Here is a 12869-nt window from a genome sequence, read left to right as displayed (position 1 = left end):
GTTCGTGTTAAAAATAAGTCCCCACCCCAAAATTATGCTATAAATTAGAACTCGGAGATAGAATCGTTGGTACTCAGTTATCTCTCCTAGTATCCTAAGCATCAACATGGTAAAAAGCGGAAGGTGCCCAACTCAAGGTATATAACCTTTAAGCAGCTTTAATACAAAGAGAAACCAAGATTAGGAGCTGCCACCCAGGGAGATCTTTCAAGACTGGTGGGGAAGTTTCCCGGACTGGGGGCAGGCAGAAGACTGGTTGGGCTGGGAACCCGCGAAGTCTGTTGTAAAGTGCCTGTCACTTGCCAATGGACGGCGCCAGCTGCCCCTTGTTATCCGGGGATCAGGGACTGGGGACGGGGCCCGAGCGCCCCTCGCCCGGCCAGCCGCACCTGTGGCCATGTCAGGGGCGCCGATGGCAAGGAAAGAGCGAGCACCGGCTTCAGCTCCGAAACTTGGCTTCCCCGGGCCGCGACCCCAACCCGCAGCCCCTCACGCAGGCCCGGGCCCAGCGGCCTCCTTCGGAGGAAGGGCGGGGACGGTACTCACTGAGGGGCGGCCGGCCGTAGGGAGCAGGGAGGCCGAATCTCCTGGCCCGGGCGCTTCGAGCTGGAGCTGGCGCAGGCCCGCAGCCGTCCTCCCCGGCCCGGCGGCTCGGTCCCCCCCCAGCCAGCCCGCCGGCTACCCGCCGGCCGCCTTGCGGGCCTCGCGCTCCTGCTCACCCTCTGCGGGCGCCCCGGCGCCCGCGCTCACGCACGCGACCCCGGGAGCAATGCGCCCGCGCCCCTTCTACACCCGCGAGCACCGGCGCGCGGTGCCCCGGACCCAGCCGCCACCGCCGCCGGCCCTTACTCGGTGCCTCCGCCGCTTGGCGGCCCTTTGCTTCGGCCGCCGCTCCCCTCCCAGTCGCCCGCGCCGGTCCCAGCGCCGCTCCCCGCAGCCTTCGCTCTTGCGCCCCCACCCCGACCCGCTCGGGCTGTCTCTCTTCAGCCGCCGTAACTGCAGCCCGGCCCTCCGCCCCTCCTCTTCGGCCCCCTCCCCCTTAATAACTCCCTCCACGCACCCGGGCCCCGGCGCCGCCTTCCCCGCCGCGCGCCCGGATGTGAGGTGGCTGCAGCGGTGCCGGGCGGAAAAGAAGCATCGCCGCACGCCCCCCGGACGCCAGCCCCTGCGCGGGCCGGGCGGTGGGGAGGCGGTGGTGGCGAGGAGGAGGCTGCGGCGGGGACAGCAGAAGCCCGCTCCCGTGCGCGCAGGCGGTCGCCGCGGGCAGCCCCGAGGCCGCCGCCACCGCATTCCCACGCGCATTGCGGGGCAAAGCGGGTGGCACTTGGGACCCGAGACTCGGGGCACGACACTCTCCCGGGGAGGCGGCGGCGAGATGGGCCTGGGCTGGCGGCTAGCGCGGCGTGTGGCGCGACCACCCGTGTGTTTGCACGGTTCGCATCGGCAGAGAACCGTGGGGCTTCGGCAGTGGGGAATTTGAGATAGGAGATTGGGGTCCTCCGAGCCTTCCCGGTGCGGGTTCGAACCTCAGCTGTTGTGCGACTGGCGTGATCTTGGGCAAAGCTGACTTCGCTAAGTTTCGGTCGTGTTTCTAAAATGGCCTCTCTGTAAATCTATGAGGCTTATGCGACAGTACTGGTTGCTGCATTAATAGACAAACTTGTCACGACTGGCTTTGATAGAGATAAAGGCGACTGACATTCATTGAAATGTTCTTTCCCTCCCGTTACCTGAATCTGTCCTTAGCCTGCACGGAAAGGGGAAGTGCGAGTGGAGTTGGGGAAATGAGACGGCGAATGTCAAGCGCTTACCACGTATTGCAGAGTCGGCTGACAGGGGGGCCACAGAAATGCAAATATGTGAGCAGTGCGGGTAACTGCCGTCCTGGGGAGGAGGTCCTATGTGCAGGAATACCACAAGCACCCATTTCTGCCCTGTGGTACTCGCAGCGTTGGTGTGAAGGGATACATAGGCGCGAAGGAGAACGCAATTTTCCTCGTTAAAGGACAGCGACGTCTACATTTCTTCCAAGAGGCCTATGTTGTTGGAACTTCACTTTCTTCACTTGTGAAATTAGAGTGTTAAGCAGTGAGTGACCACTCACTCGGCTCCCTTGTGAATCTTGGCAACAGAAAACCTTTTTCTTTTCGTTTGTATTACTGAATAAAGTGTGTTTCTTACCAACTATTTTTTTGCAGGCAAGAGGCAGAGGGAAACACATGCCAGTCAGGCCCGAGTTTGCATTCTCATCTCTGCCACCTCCTACAGGCTATGGAGAGTTAGTCTTTCCATCTATCCTTAGTTTTACCTGTGAAATTGGGAAGATGATATAACCTGCTCATGGGGCAGTTAAGATTAAACAGAGTAAGGTGGGTAAAAAGCCTTATATAACCCATAAAGCTGCTGAGCCTTTTTAAGCCTATACAGAGATACGTTGTAGGTGATAATACAGCAGGTGTTTTTATGATTTTAAAAATCAAGCTGTTTTTGGAATCCAAATTCTTCCTAAAGCTGTGGGAAACAGGTCTAATCCCCTTTAGTGTCTTAGAGACTCCCTGGAGTAGTGCAGAAGGCGCTTTCTTTGAAGCTGCTAAATCCTGACCCTGCCAATTAGTGTGAAACCTGAGCCAGGCATTTCACCACCTGGATCTCCCTTTCCTCATTTTTCAGAAAGGGATCGCAGTATACCTACTTTTCAGGCTTGTAGAGGGAATTAAAGATAACATTAAAACCACTGCTCTGGTTATTTTATTTTAGGGGGAAATGGAGTCTTGCTCTGTCGTCCAGACTGGAAAGCAATAGCACAATCATAGCTCACTGCTCCAGCCTCAGCCTCCCAAGTAGCCGGAACTACAGGCTCCTGCCACTACACCCAGCTAATTTTTAACGATTTTTTGCAGAGACGGGATCTTGCTGTGTTGCTCAGGCTAGTCTCAAATTCCTGGCCTCAAGCAATCCTCCTGCCTCAGCCTCCAAAAGCACTGGGATTACAGGCATGAGCCACCGGACCTGACCTTTCTTGAAAAAGAAAATACTAGAAATCCAGAAATTACGGGTTTCTGGTTACCTACTATTGTGTAACAAACCACCCCAGAATTCAGTGACTTAAAACGAATTATTTATATTTTGCTCTCAAATCTGCAAAATGGGCTGGTTCCCGCTGGGCCAGCTGGTTTCTGATCCATTCAGCACCAGTGGGGGCAGCCCAAAGGATGGGGCCTAGGGTCCCCTAAAAGCTTACATGTCTGGTGGTTGATGGTGGCTGTCACCTAAGACCTGGGACCACTAGAGCTGTCCCTGGAACACTTAGACATGGCCTCTCCCTGTGGCCTGAGCTTCCTTGAAACATGACGACTGGATTCTAAGGGCAAGTGTTCAGAGAATGAACAAGAAAGCCAGATGATAGTTGCTGTATTGCCTTTCCTAACCTAGCCTTGGAATCAGTTCTGCCACGTGCCACATTCTGTTCCTTAGAGTCAGCACGGCTACCCTATATTCAAGGCAAAGGAACTTAGACTCCACCTCTATATGGGAGGAATGTCAAGGAATGTGTAGGCATGTTTTAAACTACCACAAGCCATACATGAAATCAGTGCCCAGGGCATTGCAGCTGTCATGATTTGATAGCTGGAACTAATATCCTGAGCCCTCTGGTCTATCCTACTTAGGACCTACTTTTTTTCCACTAGGCTCCTTTAATGTCTTGTAGAACCTTGGCCTCAACTCATTTCTTACCTCTCAAAGTCTCACTTGTTACCTAGGAAAAAAGGTAATAATCTAAGGGAGGCTTCCATAAACTTCTTTCACCTGTGCCTGGCAAAAGCTAGATGCTTGCAAATTCTTGTTTTATTGTAGCTTTTGAATGTTACTCTCCTTGGCAGGATTATTTATTTATTTATTTATTTATTTATTTATTTGAGAAGGAGTCTCGCTGCATTGTCCAGGCTGGAGTGCAATGGCGTGATCTCGGCTCACTGCAACCTCTGCCTTCCCGGTTCAAGAGATTCTCCTACCTCAGCCTCCTGAGTAACTGGGATTACAGGCGCGTGCCACCACGCCCAGCTAAGTTTTGTATTTTAGTAGAGACAGAGTTTCACCATGTTGGTCAGGCTGGTCTCAAACTCCTGACCTCGTGATACACCTACCTCAGCCTCCCAAAGTGCTGGGATTACAGGCATGAGCCACCATGCCCGGCCTGATACTTTGTATTTTTATTTATTTATTTATTTATTTAGAGGGAGTCTCGCTCTGTCATCCAGGCTGGAGTGCAGTGGCACAATCTTGGCTCACAGAAAGCTCTGCGTCCGGGGCTCAGGCCATTCTCCTGCCTCAGCCTCCCAAGTAGCTGGGACTACAGGTGCCTGCCACCACGCCCGGCTAATTATTTCGTATTTTTAGTAGAGCCAGGGTTTCACCGCGTTAGCCAGGATGGTCTCGATTTCCTGACTTCGTGATCTGCCTGCCTCGGTCTCCCAAAGTGCTGTGATTACAGGCGTGAGCCACCGCACCCGGTCTGTAATTTGTAATTTTTTGAGACCGAGTTTTGTTCTGTCCCCCAGGCTAGAGTGCAGTGGCACAATCTCGGCTCACTCAACCTCCGCCTCCTGAGTTCAAGGAATTCTCATGCCTCAGCCTCCCAAGAGGCTGGGACCACAGGCCTGTGCCACCACACCCAGCTAACTTTTGTATTTTTAGTAGAGATGGGGTTTCCCCATGTTGGCCAGGCTGGTCTTAACTCCTGACCTCATGTGATTCCCCCACCTCGGCCTCCCAAAGTGCTGGGATTACAGGTGTGAGCCATCGTGCCAGGCCAATAATTTGTAATTCTAAATGTCCCCTCCTGCAACTAATAACCAATTTTCAAATATCAGCTTGGGAAAGCTCTTTGAGAGGGAAATTATTTTAGTTCTTTACTAAGTGTGTGTAGATCTTGGTTTAGGTCCAAATTGTTGGCCCAAAGTTTGGCATAAGGGGTCTCAAAGGTTCAGCCAGTCAGGGAAATTAGTCCAAGAACAGCAGAGAAGCAAATGAAAATACTAGAGGCCGGGCGCGGTGGCTCAAGCCTGTAATCCCAGCACTTTGGGAGGCCGAGACGGGCGGATCACGAGGTCAGGAGATCGAGACCATCCTGGCTAACACGGTGAAACCCCGTCTCTACTAAAAAATACAAAAAACTAGCCGGGCGAGGTGGCGGGCGCCTGTAGTCCCAGCTACTCGGGAGGCTGAGGCAGGAGAATGGTCTAAACCCGGGAGGCGGAGCTTGCAGTGAACTGAGATCCGGCCACTGCACCCCAGCCTGGGCGACAGAGCAAGACTCTGTCTCAAAAAAAAAAAAAAAAAAAAAAAAAAGAAAATACTAGAAACTGACCGGGCATGGTGGCTCATGCCTATAATCCCAGCACTTTGGGAGGCTGAGGTGGGAGGATCACTTGAGATCAGGAATTCTATACCAGCCTGGCCAACATGACGAAACCCCGTCTCTACTAAAAATACAAAATTAGCTGGGCGTGGTGGCACATGCCTGTAATCCCAGCTACTTGGGAGGCTGAAACAGGAGAATCGATTGAACCCGGGAGGTGGAGGTTGCAGTGAGCCGAGATCGTGCCACTGCACTCCAGCCTGAGGGACAAAAGTGAAACTCTTGTCTCAAAAAAAAAAAAAAAAAAAAAAAAGAAAAAGAAAAGAAGAAAATACTAGAAACCCAGAAATCATGAGAGCACCTGTGAGAGAGCTTAATGCCAGGCCATGACCTTTCAGCAGCCTCATCACAGCAGGCTGGATTGCACTTCTCTAAATGGGCTTTTTCCTACATTCAGTTTTTCTTGCTCCAAGGGTAACCCTTAGTTTTTCTGTTTGTTTCGAGACAGAGTCTTGTTCTGTCACCCAGGCTGGAGTGCAGTGGCGGGATCTTGGCTCACTGCAACCGTCCCCGCCAGGTTCAAGCGATTCTTCTGCCCCAACCTCCCGAGTAGCTGGGATTACAGGGTCGTGCCTCCACGCCTGGCTACTTTTTGTATTTTTAGTAGTAGAGATGGGGTTTCACCACGTCGGCCAGGCTGGTCTCAAACTCCTGACCTCAAGTGATCACCCACCTTGGCCTCTCAAAGTCCTGGGATTACAGGCGTGAGCCACCGCGTCTGGTCAAATTTTTTATATTTTGTAGAGATTGTGGGGGGGGGGGTCTCACTCTGTTGCGCAGGCTGGTCTTGAACTACTGGGCTCAGGCAATTCTCCTGGCTCAGCATTCCAAAATGCTCAGATTACAGGTGTGAGCCACCGTGCCCAGCCTCTAAGATGTCCTTGTCCTAGCTATTATTATATACTGTTATCTTCTAATCTTTCCTGACAAGACTAATTATTTTCATTGTAACTCAAAATGGAAATGCCTTTCATCCCTCCTAAATTTGTGAAAGCTGAGGATGGTAAATGCCTATGACAGGAAGAAAGCATTAGGAAATTAGCTCAAATCATCTAGAAAGAATGCTTATTGACTTATCCTAAATATGTAATTTATATAAATCTACATAATTATATAAGTACTTAGGCTAAATTACAGCGAATAGGTTAGTTATACTGTTTTTTTTTTTTTTTTTTTGAGACGGAGTCTCGCTATGTCGCCCAGGGTGGAGTGCAGTGGCCGGATCTCAGCTCACTGCAAGCTCCGCCTCCCGGGTTTTTACGCCATTCTCCTGCCTCAGCCGGGACTACAGGCGCCCACCACCTCGCCCGGCTAGTTTTTTGTATTTTTTTTAGTAGAGACGGGGTTTCATCGTGTTAGCCAGGATGGTCTCGATCTCCTGACCTTGTGATCCACCCGTCTCGGCCTCCCAAAGTGCTGGGATTACAGGCTTGAGCCACCGCGCCCGGCCTAGTTATACTGTTAATTACAACCTTGAAGCTTACTAACTTATTTTAAAACTACTTGGCCACATTAACTTCAGATGAAAGTTGTCCCTAAGACACTGGCATTGATGTCCGAGAAAGTAGAACTCCTTTTAAAATATGTTTGTTTTTTTTGTTTGTTTGTTTGTTTGTTTTTTTTTTGAGAGGGAGTCTCGCTCTGCCGCCCAGGCTGGAGTGCAGTGGCCGGATCTCAGCTCACTGCAAGCTCCGCCTCCCGGGTTCACGCCATTCTCCTGCCTCAGCCTCCCGAGTAGCTGGGACTACAGGCGCCCGCCACCGCGCCCGGCTAGTTTTTTGTATTTTTTTTAGTAGAGACGGGGTTTCACCGTGTTAGCCAGGATGGTCTCGATCTCCTGACCTCGTGATCCGCCCGTCTCGGCCTCCCAAAGTGCTGGGATTACAGGCTTGAGCCACCGCGCCCGGCCTTGTTTTTGTTTTTTTGTTTTTATTTTTTGAGACGGAGTCTCGCTCTGTCGCCCAGGCCGGAGTGCAGTGGCCAGATCTCAGCTCACTGCAAGCTCCGCCTCCCGGGTTCACGCCATTCTCCTGCCTCAGCCTCCCAAGTAGCTGGGACTACAGGCGCCCGCCACCTCGCCCGGCTAGTTTTTTGTACTTTTCAGTAGAGACGGGGTTTCACCGTATTAACCAGGATGGTCTCGATCTCCTGACCTCGTGATTCGCCCGTCTCGGCCTCCCAAAGTGCTGGGATTACAGGCTTGAGCCACCGCGCCCGGCCGTTTGTTTTTGAGACAGAGTTTTGCTCTTGTTGCCCAGGCTGGAGTACAATGGCACGATCGCAGCCCACTGCAACCTCTGCCTCCTGAGTTCAAGCGATTCTCCTGTCTAAGCCTCCCCAGTAGCTGGGACTACCACGGCCGGCTAATTTTTTTTTTAAAATTTATTTTTAGTAGAGACGGGGTTTCACCATATTGGCCAAGCTGGTCTCGAACTCCTGACCTCAAGTGATCCGCCTCAGGGCCAGGTGCGGTAGCTCACGCCTGTAATCCCAGCACTTTGGGAGGCTGAAGCGGGGGGATCACTTGAGGTCAGGAGTTCGAGACTCACCTGGCCAACATGGTGAAACCCGTCTCTCTAAAAAAAAAAAAAAAAAAAAAAATTAGCCGGGCGTGGTGGCGTGCGCCTGGGAGGCTGAGGCAGGAGAAACGCTTGAACCCGGGAGGTGAAGGTGGAAGTAAGCCCAGATCATGCCACTGCACTGCAGCCTGGACGACAGAGGGTGTCTCCTTCTCAAAATAAATAGATAAATAAATAATAAATGTTTTAATTGCAAAAATTAGCATGTAGAAAATAGGACAAAAATACAAATTATCTGTGATTCTAACCCCGAGACACCCAACAAGTTAATTTTCCTCATGTTTTTAGCGTAAAATCTTTCAAGTATTTAAGTAACTACTGCTTTTAGTGTCTGCACCAGGAATCTCACGTGCTTTCAAACGTTTTACAAAGCACAGTAAAAAAGTATTTCAAAAGTCCCACTTACCCCTCCCACTCCTGTTTTTATTAGGATCGGCCCAAATTAAAAAATTTAACAAAAAGGAGTGCTTATTAATTACATTTTCAAATGAAGGGTTAAAAAAAGAGATAAGCCTGGGATTTCTAATTCGGGGGCCATGGGACTTCTCCCCTCCAAGTGCAAGTTGTAGCAATCTGCCGGGTACACGCATGGGCGGGTCATACTCCACGGGTTCCGGTTTCCACTCCCCGTGAACCAAAAGCCAGAGAGGCTCACGCACGAGCCCGGAAGTGAGGGAAAGAAGACTTTCGTTCGCAGCCACCTCCCAGCTGGAACCTCATCCTTAGTGCTCGACCCCGGGCGGTGTTAACTCGGGGTTCCGCCTCGGAATGCCTCCCACTTCTCTCGTCTAAGAGGAGAAGGCAGACATGTACAACCTGAGCTCAGAGCTAAGCTAGCGAGCCAAAGACTGTCAGTGGGGATGCCCAGACGGTGCATTCCCCACGCCCCTCGGAACCGACTCTCATTGCGGCTGCTGCAAAAGCGACCGGTCGTGCGCCACCCGCCCGACTGAGGCTGCGCAAGCCCCGGGGTCTGAATGGGGTGGTCCTCGTGCGCGCCGCGTCGCCGTGGAGACAAGGGCGGGCGCGGCGCGAGACTGGCGTCTAGAGGCGCGCGAAGCGCTGAGGCTGGCGTGGGCCGCGCGGGAGTTACGAAGCAGGTCCCGGACCGCCCTCTCCCGCCGGGTTTTCTCCCAGCGTCAGGCCCGATGGCTCGGCTTCCCCAGGTACGAGGCCCGATCCTAACGTCCCCACCCTCTTATGGGCTCGGCCTCTCCGGCAGGGAGCTCAGTCGGGTCCCTCCGAGTCCGGTGAAATCTGTGCGAGCCTCTGCTTCCTCCCCTAAAAGTGCAGGTGATGTTGCCTACCTGCGGGTCTGTGGTGCGGGAATGGAGGAAGTGCGACAAGAGGGCGCAGGACGGGGCCTGGAGCCTGCCATCCTCTCCCGCTATCCTCTCCCACCGCGTCTCCTCGGCTTCTTGTCCTGCGCCCCGGGGGCACCGCATCCTCCCAGGCGTCTAGTGCGCTCCTGGCCGGTGCTCGAGTCTACGCAATGCTTCTTAGCGTACGCGGATCCAAATGAGGGGTTTCCTTCTCCCGGCTAAGTGGCCCAGGAGAGCGGAAGGGCTGGTGTATGGGCGACCTTCCCCCACCGAGCCCGCAGGGGGTAACGCAGTAAACAAACCTTGAAGCCTTCCCCGCGTGGGAGGTGGGTGCATGTTTTTATTTTATGGGAGGCTGTTCAGGTTTCCTAAGTGCTGTGTAGATGTGTTGTAAATATTTGTTGAATGAATGATGCTAGGGACTTGAGTACAGCCATACCTTGCTTTATTGAACTTAATAGGTATTGTGTTTTTTACAAATTGAAAGTTTGTAGCAAGTAGTCCTGCGCCGAACAACTAGTTTTTCAGCAGCATGTGCCCACTTCCTATCACTGACACTTTGGTAACTATCGCTATATTTCAAACTTTATTTCAGGTATACCGTTACAGTGATCTGTGATCAGTGATCTTTGATGTTATTATTGCAATTGTTTTAGGTCGCCATGAACCTCACTGGTATAAAACAGTAAACTTAAGTGTTGTGTCTGACTGCCCCACCTACCTGCCAGTTCCCTGTTTATCTCCTCCCTCTCGGTCCTCCTTGTAGCCTGAGAGGCAACAATATTGAAATTAGGCCAATTAATAGCCCCACAGTGAACCCTAAGTGTTCAAGTGAAAGGAAGGGTTTCATGTCTCACTTTATATCAAAAGCTCGAAATGACTAAGCTTAGTGAAGGAGGCACATCAAAAGCTGAAATAACGTGAAAGCTAGGCCTCTTGTACCGAACAGCCGAGTTGTGAATATAAAGAAAAAGTTGTTGAAGCAAATTAAAAGTGCTACTCCAGGGAACACACCAGGGATAAGAAAGCTAAACAGCCTTATTGCTGATATGGAGAAACTTTTAGTAGTCTGGATAGAAGATCAAACTAGCCACAATGTTTTCTTAAACCAAAACCTAATTTTGAGCAAGACCCTAATTCTCTTCAGTTCTGTGAGGACTGGGAGAGATGAGGAAGCTGCAGAAGAAAAGTTGTAAGCTGGCCAGGGGAAGCGGTTCATGCCTGTAATCACAGCACTTTGGGAGGCTGAGGCGGGCAGATCACTTGAGGTCAGGAGTTCAAGACCAGTCTGGCCAACGTGGTGAAACCTCCTCTACCAAAAATAGAAAAAAATTAGCCAAGTGTGATGGTACTCAGGAGGCTGAGACAGAAGAATCGCTTGAACCCAGGATGCAGAGGTTACAGTGAGCCGTGATTGAGCCACCGCACTCCAGCCTGGGCAACAAAGTGAGACTCCGTCTCAAAAAAAAAAAAATGTGTAACTGAGAAATTAGCTGGAAGCTCCTAGTGTCTAAGCAGGACTGCGGGGTTCATGGGCTTCACTTTAGGGTAATCTAGGGACAAGTCTGCTTTTTCATTGATGGAGAGTAAAGCACATGTTTCAGAATCTGGAGATCTGTTAGTTTTTAGTGTTTTCTGAGAAGACTTTTCCAGTCTCCTGCCTGAAAGGTACCATCTAGCTACCAGAATGTTGGAAGCAGGACAGCAGAAGGGACCTGAATACCCTGTCTGACAGGATTGGAAATCTGTGTGGCCCGCTTTCCTTTGGTATCCTCAAATCAAAGTTTTTCATTTCCTCAAACCTGTTAGGCCACTTCATTTTCCTTGTAAAAATGTGGAAATCGCTGGTGTCCTATAATCTCTTCTCTCATCTCTTTAACCTTATGGTTTGTTCCTTTGTATTCTTTACTATCACCTTAGAAGGTCAATCTACATGTTTAACTGGGAGTCAACACCTAATAATTTTAGTTTTTCTTAGACTTTTTTTTTTTTTTTTGAGATGGAGTTTTGTTCTTGTTGCCCAGGCTGGAGTACAGTGGTGTAATCTTGGCTCACTGCAACCTCCACCTCCCAGGTACGAGCGTTCTTGTTGCAGCCTCCAAAGTAGCTTGGATTACAGGCATTCGCCACCATGCTTGTTTTTTTTTTAAGTAGAGATGGGGTTTCACCTGTTAGGCTGGTCACAAACTCCTGACCTCGGGTGATCCACCTGCCTCAGCCTCTCAAAGTTCTGGGATTATAGGCATGTGCCACCGTCCTCGGCCGTGTTTTATATTTGATTATCATTATGTATATTCCAACTTATAAGCAAGTTTATATTCATACATGTCCTTATTGAAAGCAAACCTGTGTCCTAGTTTTTCCAGTATGTGTGTATTTTATCTGTGAGGTTACAGACATTGTTTTAGAGGCTGGAGATACAGTGGAGAGAAGATCAGATATGATTCCTATTTTCATGGAATTTATATTTTAGTGGAGAAGGCAGACATGTACAAATAGGTAGAATGCTGGTATGAGTGTATAACAAAAGGGGGTCCTTGACCACGAAGGACATTCCACAGAATCATTATGACAGAAACCCAAGGCAGAGACACATTGATTATAGCAGTATTTCACCAAAAGTCACTATTTGAATACTCCTTCTATTTGATTTATTTGTAGAAATAGTCACTTATGATGAGCTCTGTTACTTGGAGTGTGGTATCAGAAAATCTAGGACATTGGTTTGATGTAAGTAAGGATTGTTCGTTTTGTATGGATAAACTGGCTAATTCCTTGTCTGATTGTCATTGAAATATGTGACCTTGATTATAAGGGTGACTTCATTCTTGTAGAATGAAACATCTGGTAAATGCATCACAATTACTCAACATAGGACACGTTCACCCTGTTAGCTTGCCTCCACCATTACTTAAATCTTACTCTTCTGTCTTACTACTTGTATTAGTTTCCTAGGGCTGCTGTAACAAAGTACCGCAAACCAGGTGGCTTAAAACTAATAGAAGTTGATTCTTTCACAGTTTTAGAGGCTAGAAGTCTGAAATCAAGGTCTTATCCTCTCCCTGAAGGCCCAGGGTATCTGTCCCTTGTGTCTTCTCTTTTAAGAAAGACAGATCATTTTGGATTAAGGGCCCACCCTACTCCCACGTGACCTCATCGTAACTTACATCTTAATTACTTCTGAAAAGACCCTGTTTTCAAATAAGGTCACATTCACAGGTAGCAGGGGTTAGGATCTCAGCAAATCTTTTTTGGGGAACACAATTCAACCCACAACACTACTATTCCTGGCACTAAAAAACAGAGCAAAACAAAAAAACTATGTCGTAATTTATTCAGTTCCTAATGAATATTTTTGATAGAAATGATCACTAATTGAAAATGAGAAATGGGCTCAGGCGCAGTGGCTCATGCCTGTAATCCCAGAACTTTGGGAGGCTGAGGCAGGCAAATCACTTAAGGTCAGGAGTTTTAAGACCAGCCTGGTGAAACCTCATCTCTACTAAAAATACAAAAAGTAGCCCGCTGTGGTGGTGCGTGCCTGTAATC

General features: G+C 49.9%; 2 protein-coding genes across 36 annotated transcripts in view; one reads left to right on the top strand and one right to left on the bottom strand.

The window, feature by feature from the left end:
• EIF4ENIF1 (eukaryotic translation initiation factor 4E nuclear import factor 1) overlaps window positions 1-9599 on the bottom strand; it is a 65919-nt gene extending 56320 nt beyond the window's left edge. For 4 of the 15 annotated variants that reach the window (XM_045363784.3, XM_045363785.3, XM_074003935.1 and 1 more), the window contains exon 1: window positions 850-966. Coding sequence is in view for 2 of the 15 variants with exons in the window: in XM_065522241.2 (XP_065378313.1) it covers window positions 9306-9443 (138 nt within the window). In the remaining 13 variants the exon portion in view is untranslated. Of the gene's footprint in view, window positions 1-389; window positions 660-849; window positions 967-1060; window positions 1107-9305 lie in introns of those variants that run through there. The other 11 variants (XM_045363780.3, XM_074003937.1, XM_074003938.1 and 8 more) reach the window with 5 other exon arrangements.
• Window positions 8946-12869, top strand: part of SFI1 (SFI1 centrin binding protein) — a 109843-nt gene continuing 105919 nt past the window's right edge. For all 21 annotated transcript variants that reach the window (XR_012418818.1, XR_012418817.1, XR_010578377.2 and 18 more), the window contains exon 1: window positions 8946-9164. The gene's annotated coding sequence lies outside the window, so the exon portion shown is untranslated. The remainder of the gene's footprint in view (window positions 9165-12869) is intronic.

The sequence above is a fragment of the Macaca fascicularis genome, chromosome 10 (assembly GCF_037993035.2).
Source record: "Macaca fascicularis isolate 582-1 chromosome 10, T2T-MFA8v1.1".
NCBI classification, from domain to species: Eukaryota; Metazoa; Chordata; class Mammalia; order Primates; family Cercopithecidae; genus Macaca; species Macaca fascicularis.
This window is presented reverse-complemented; position numbering and strand designations above follow the sequence as displayed.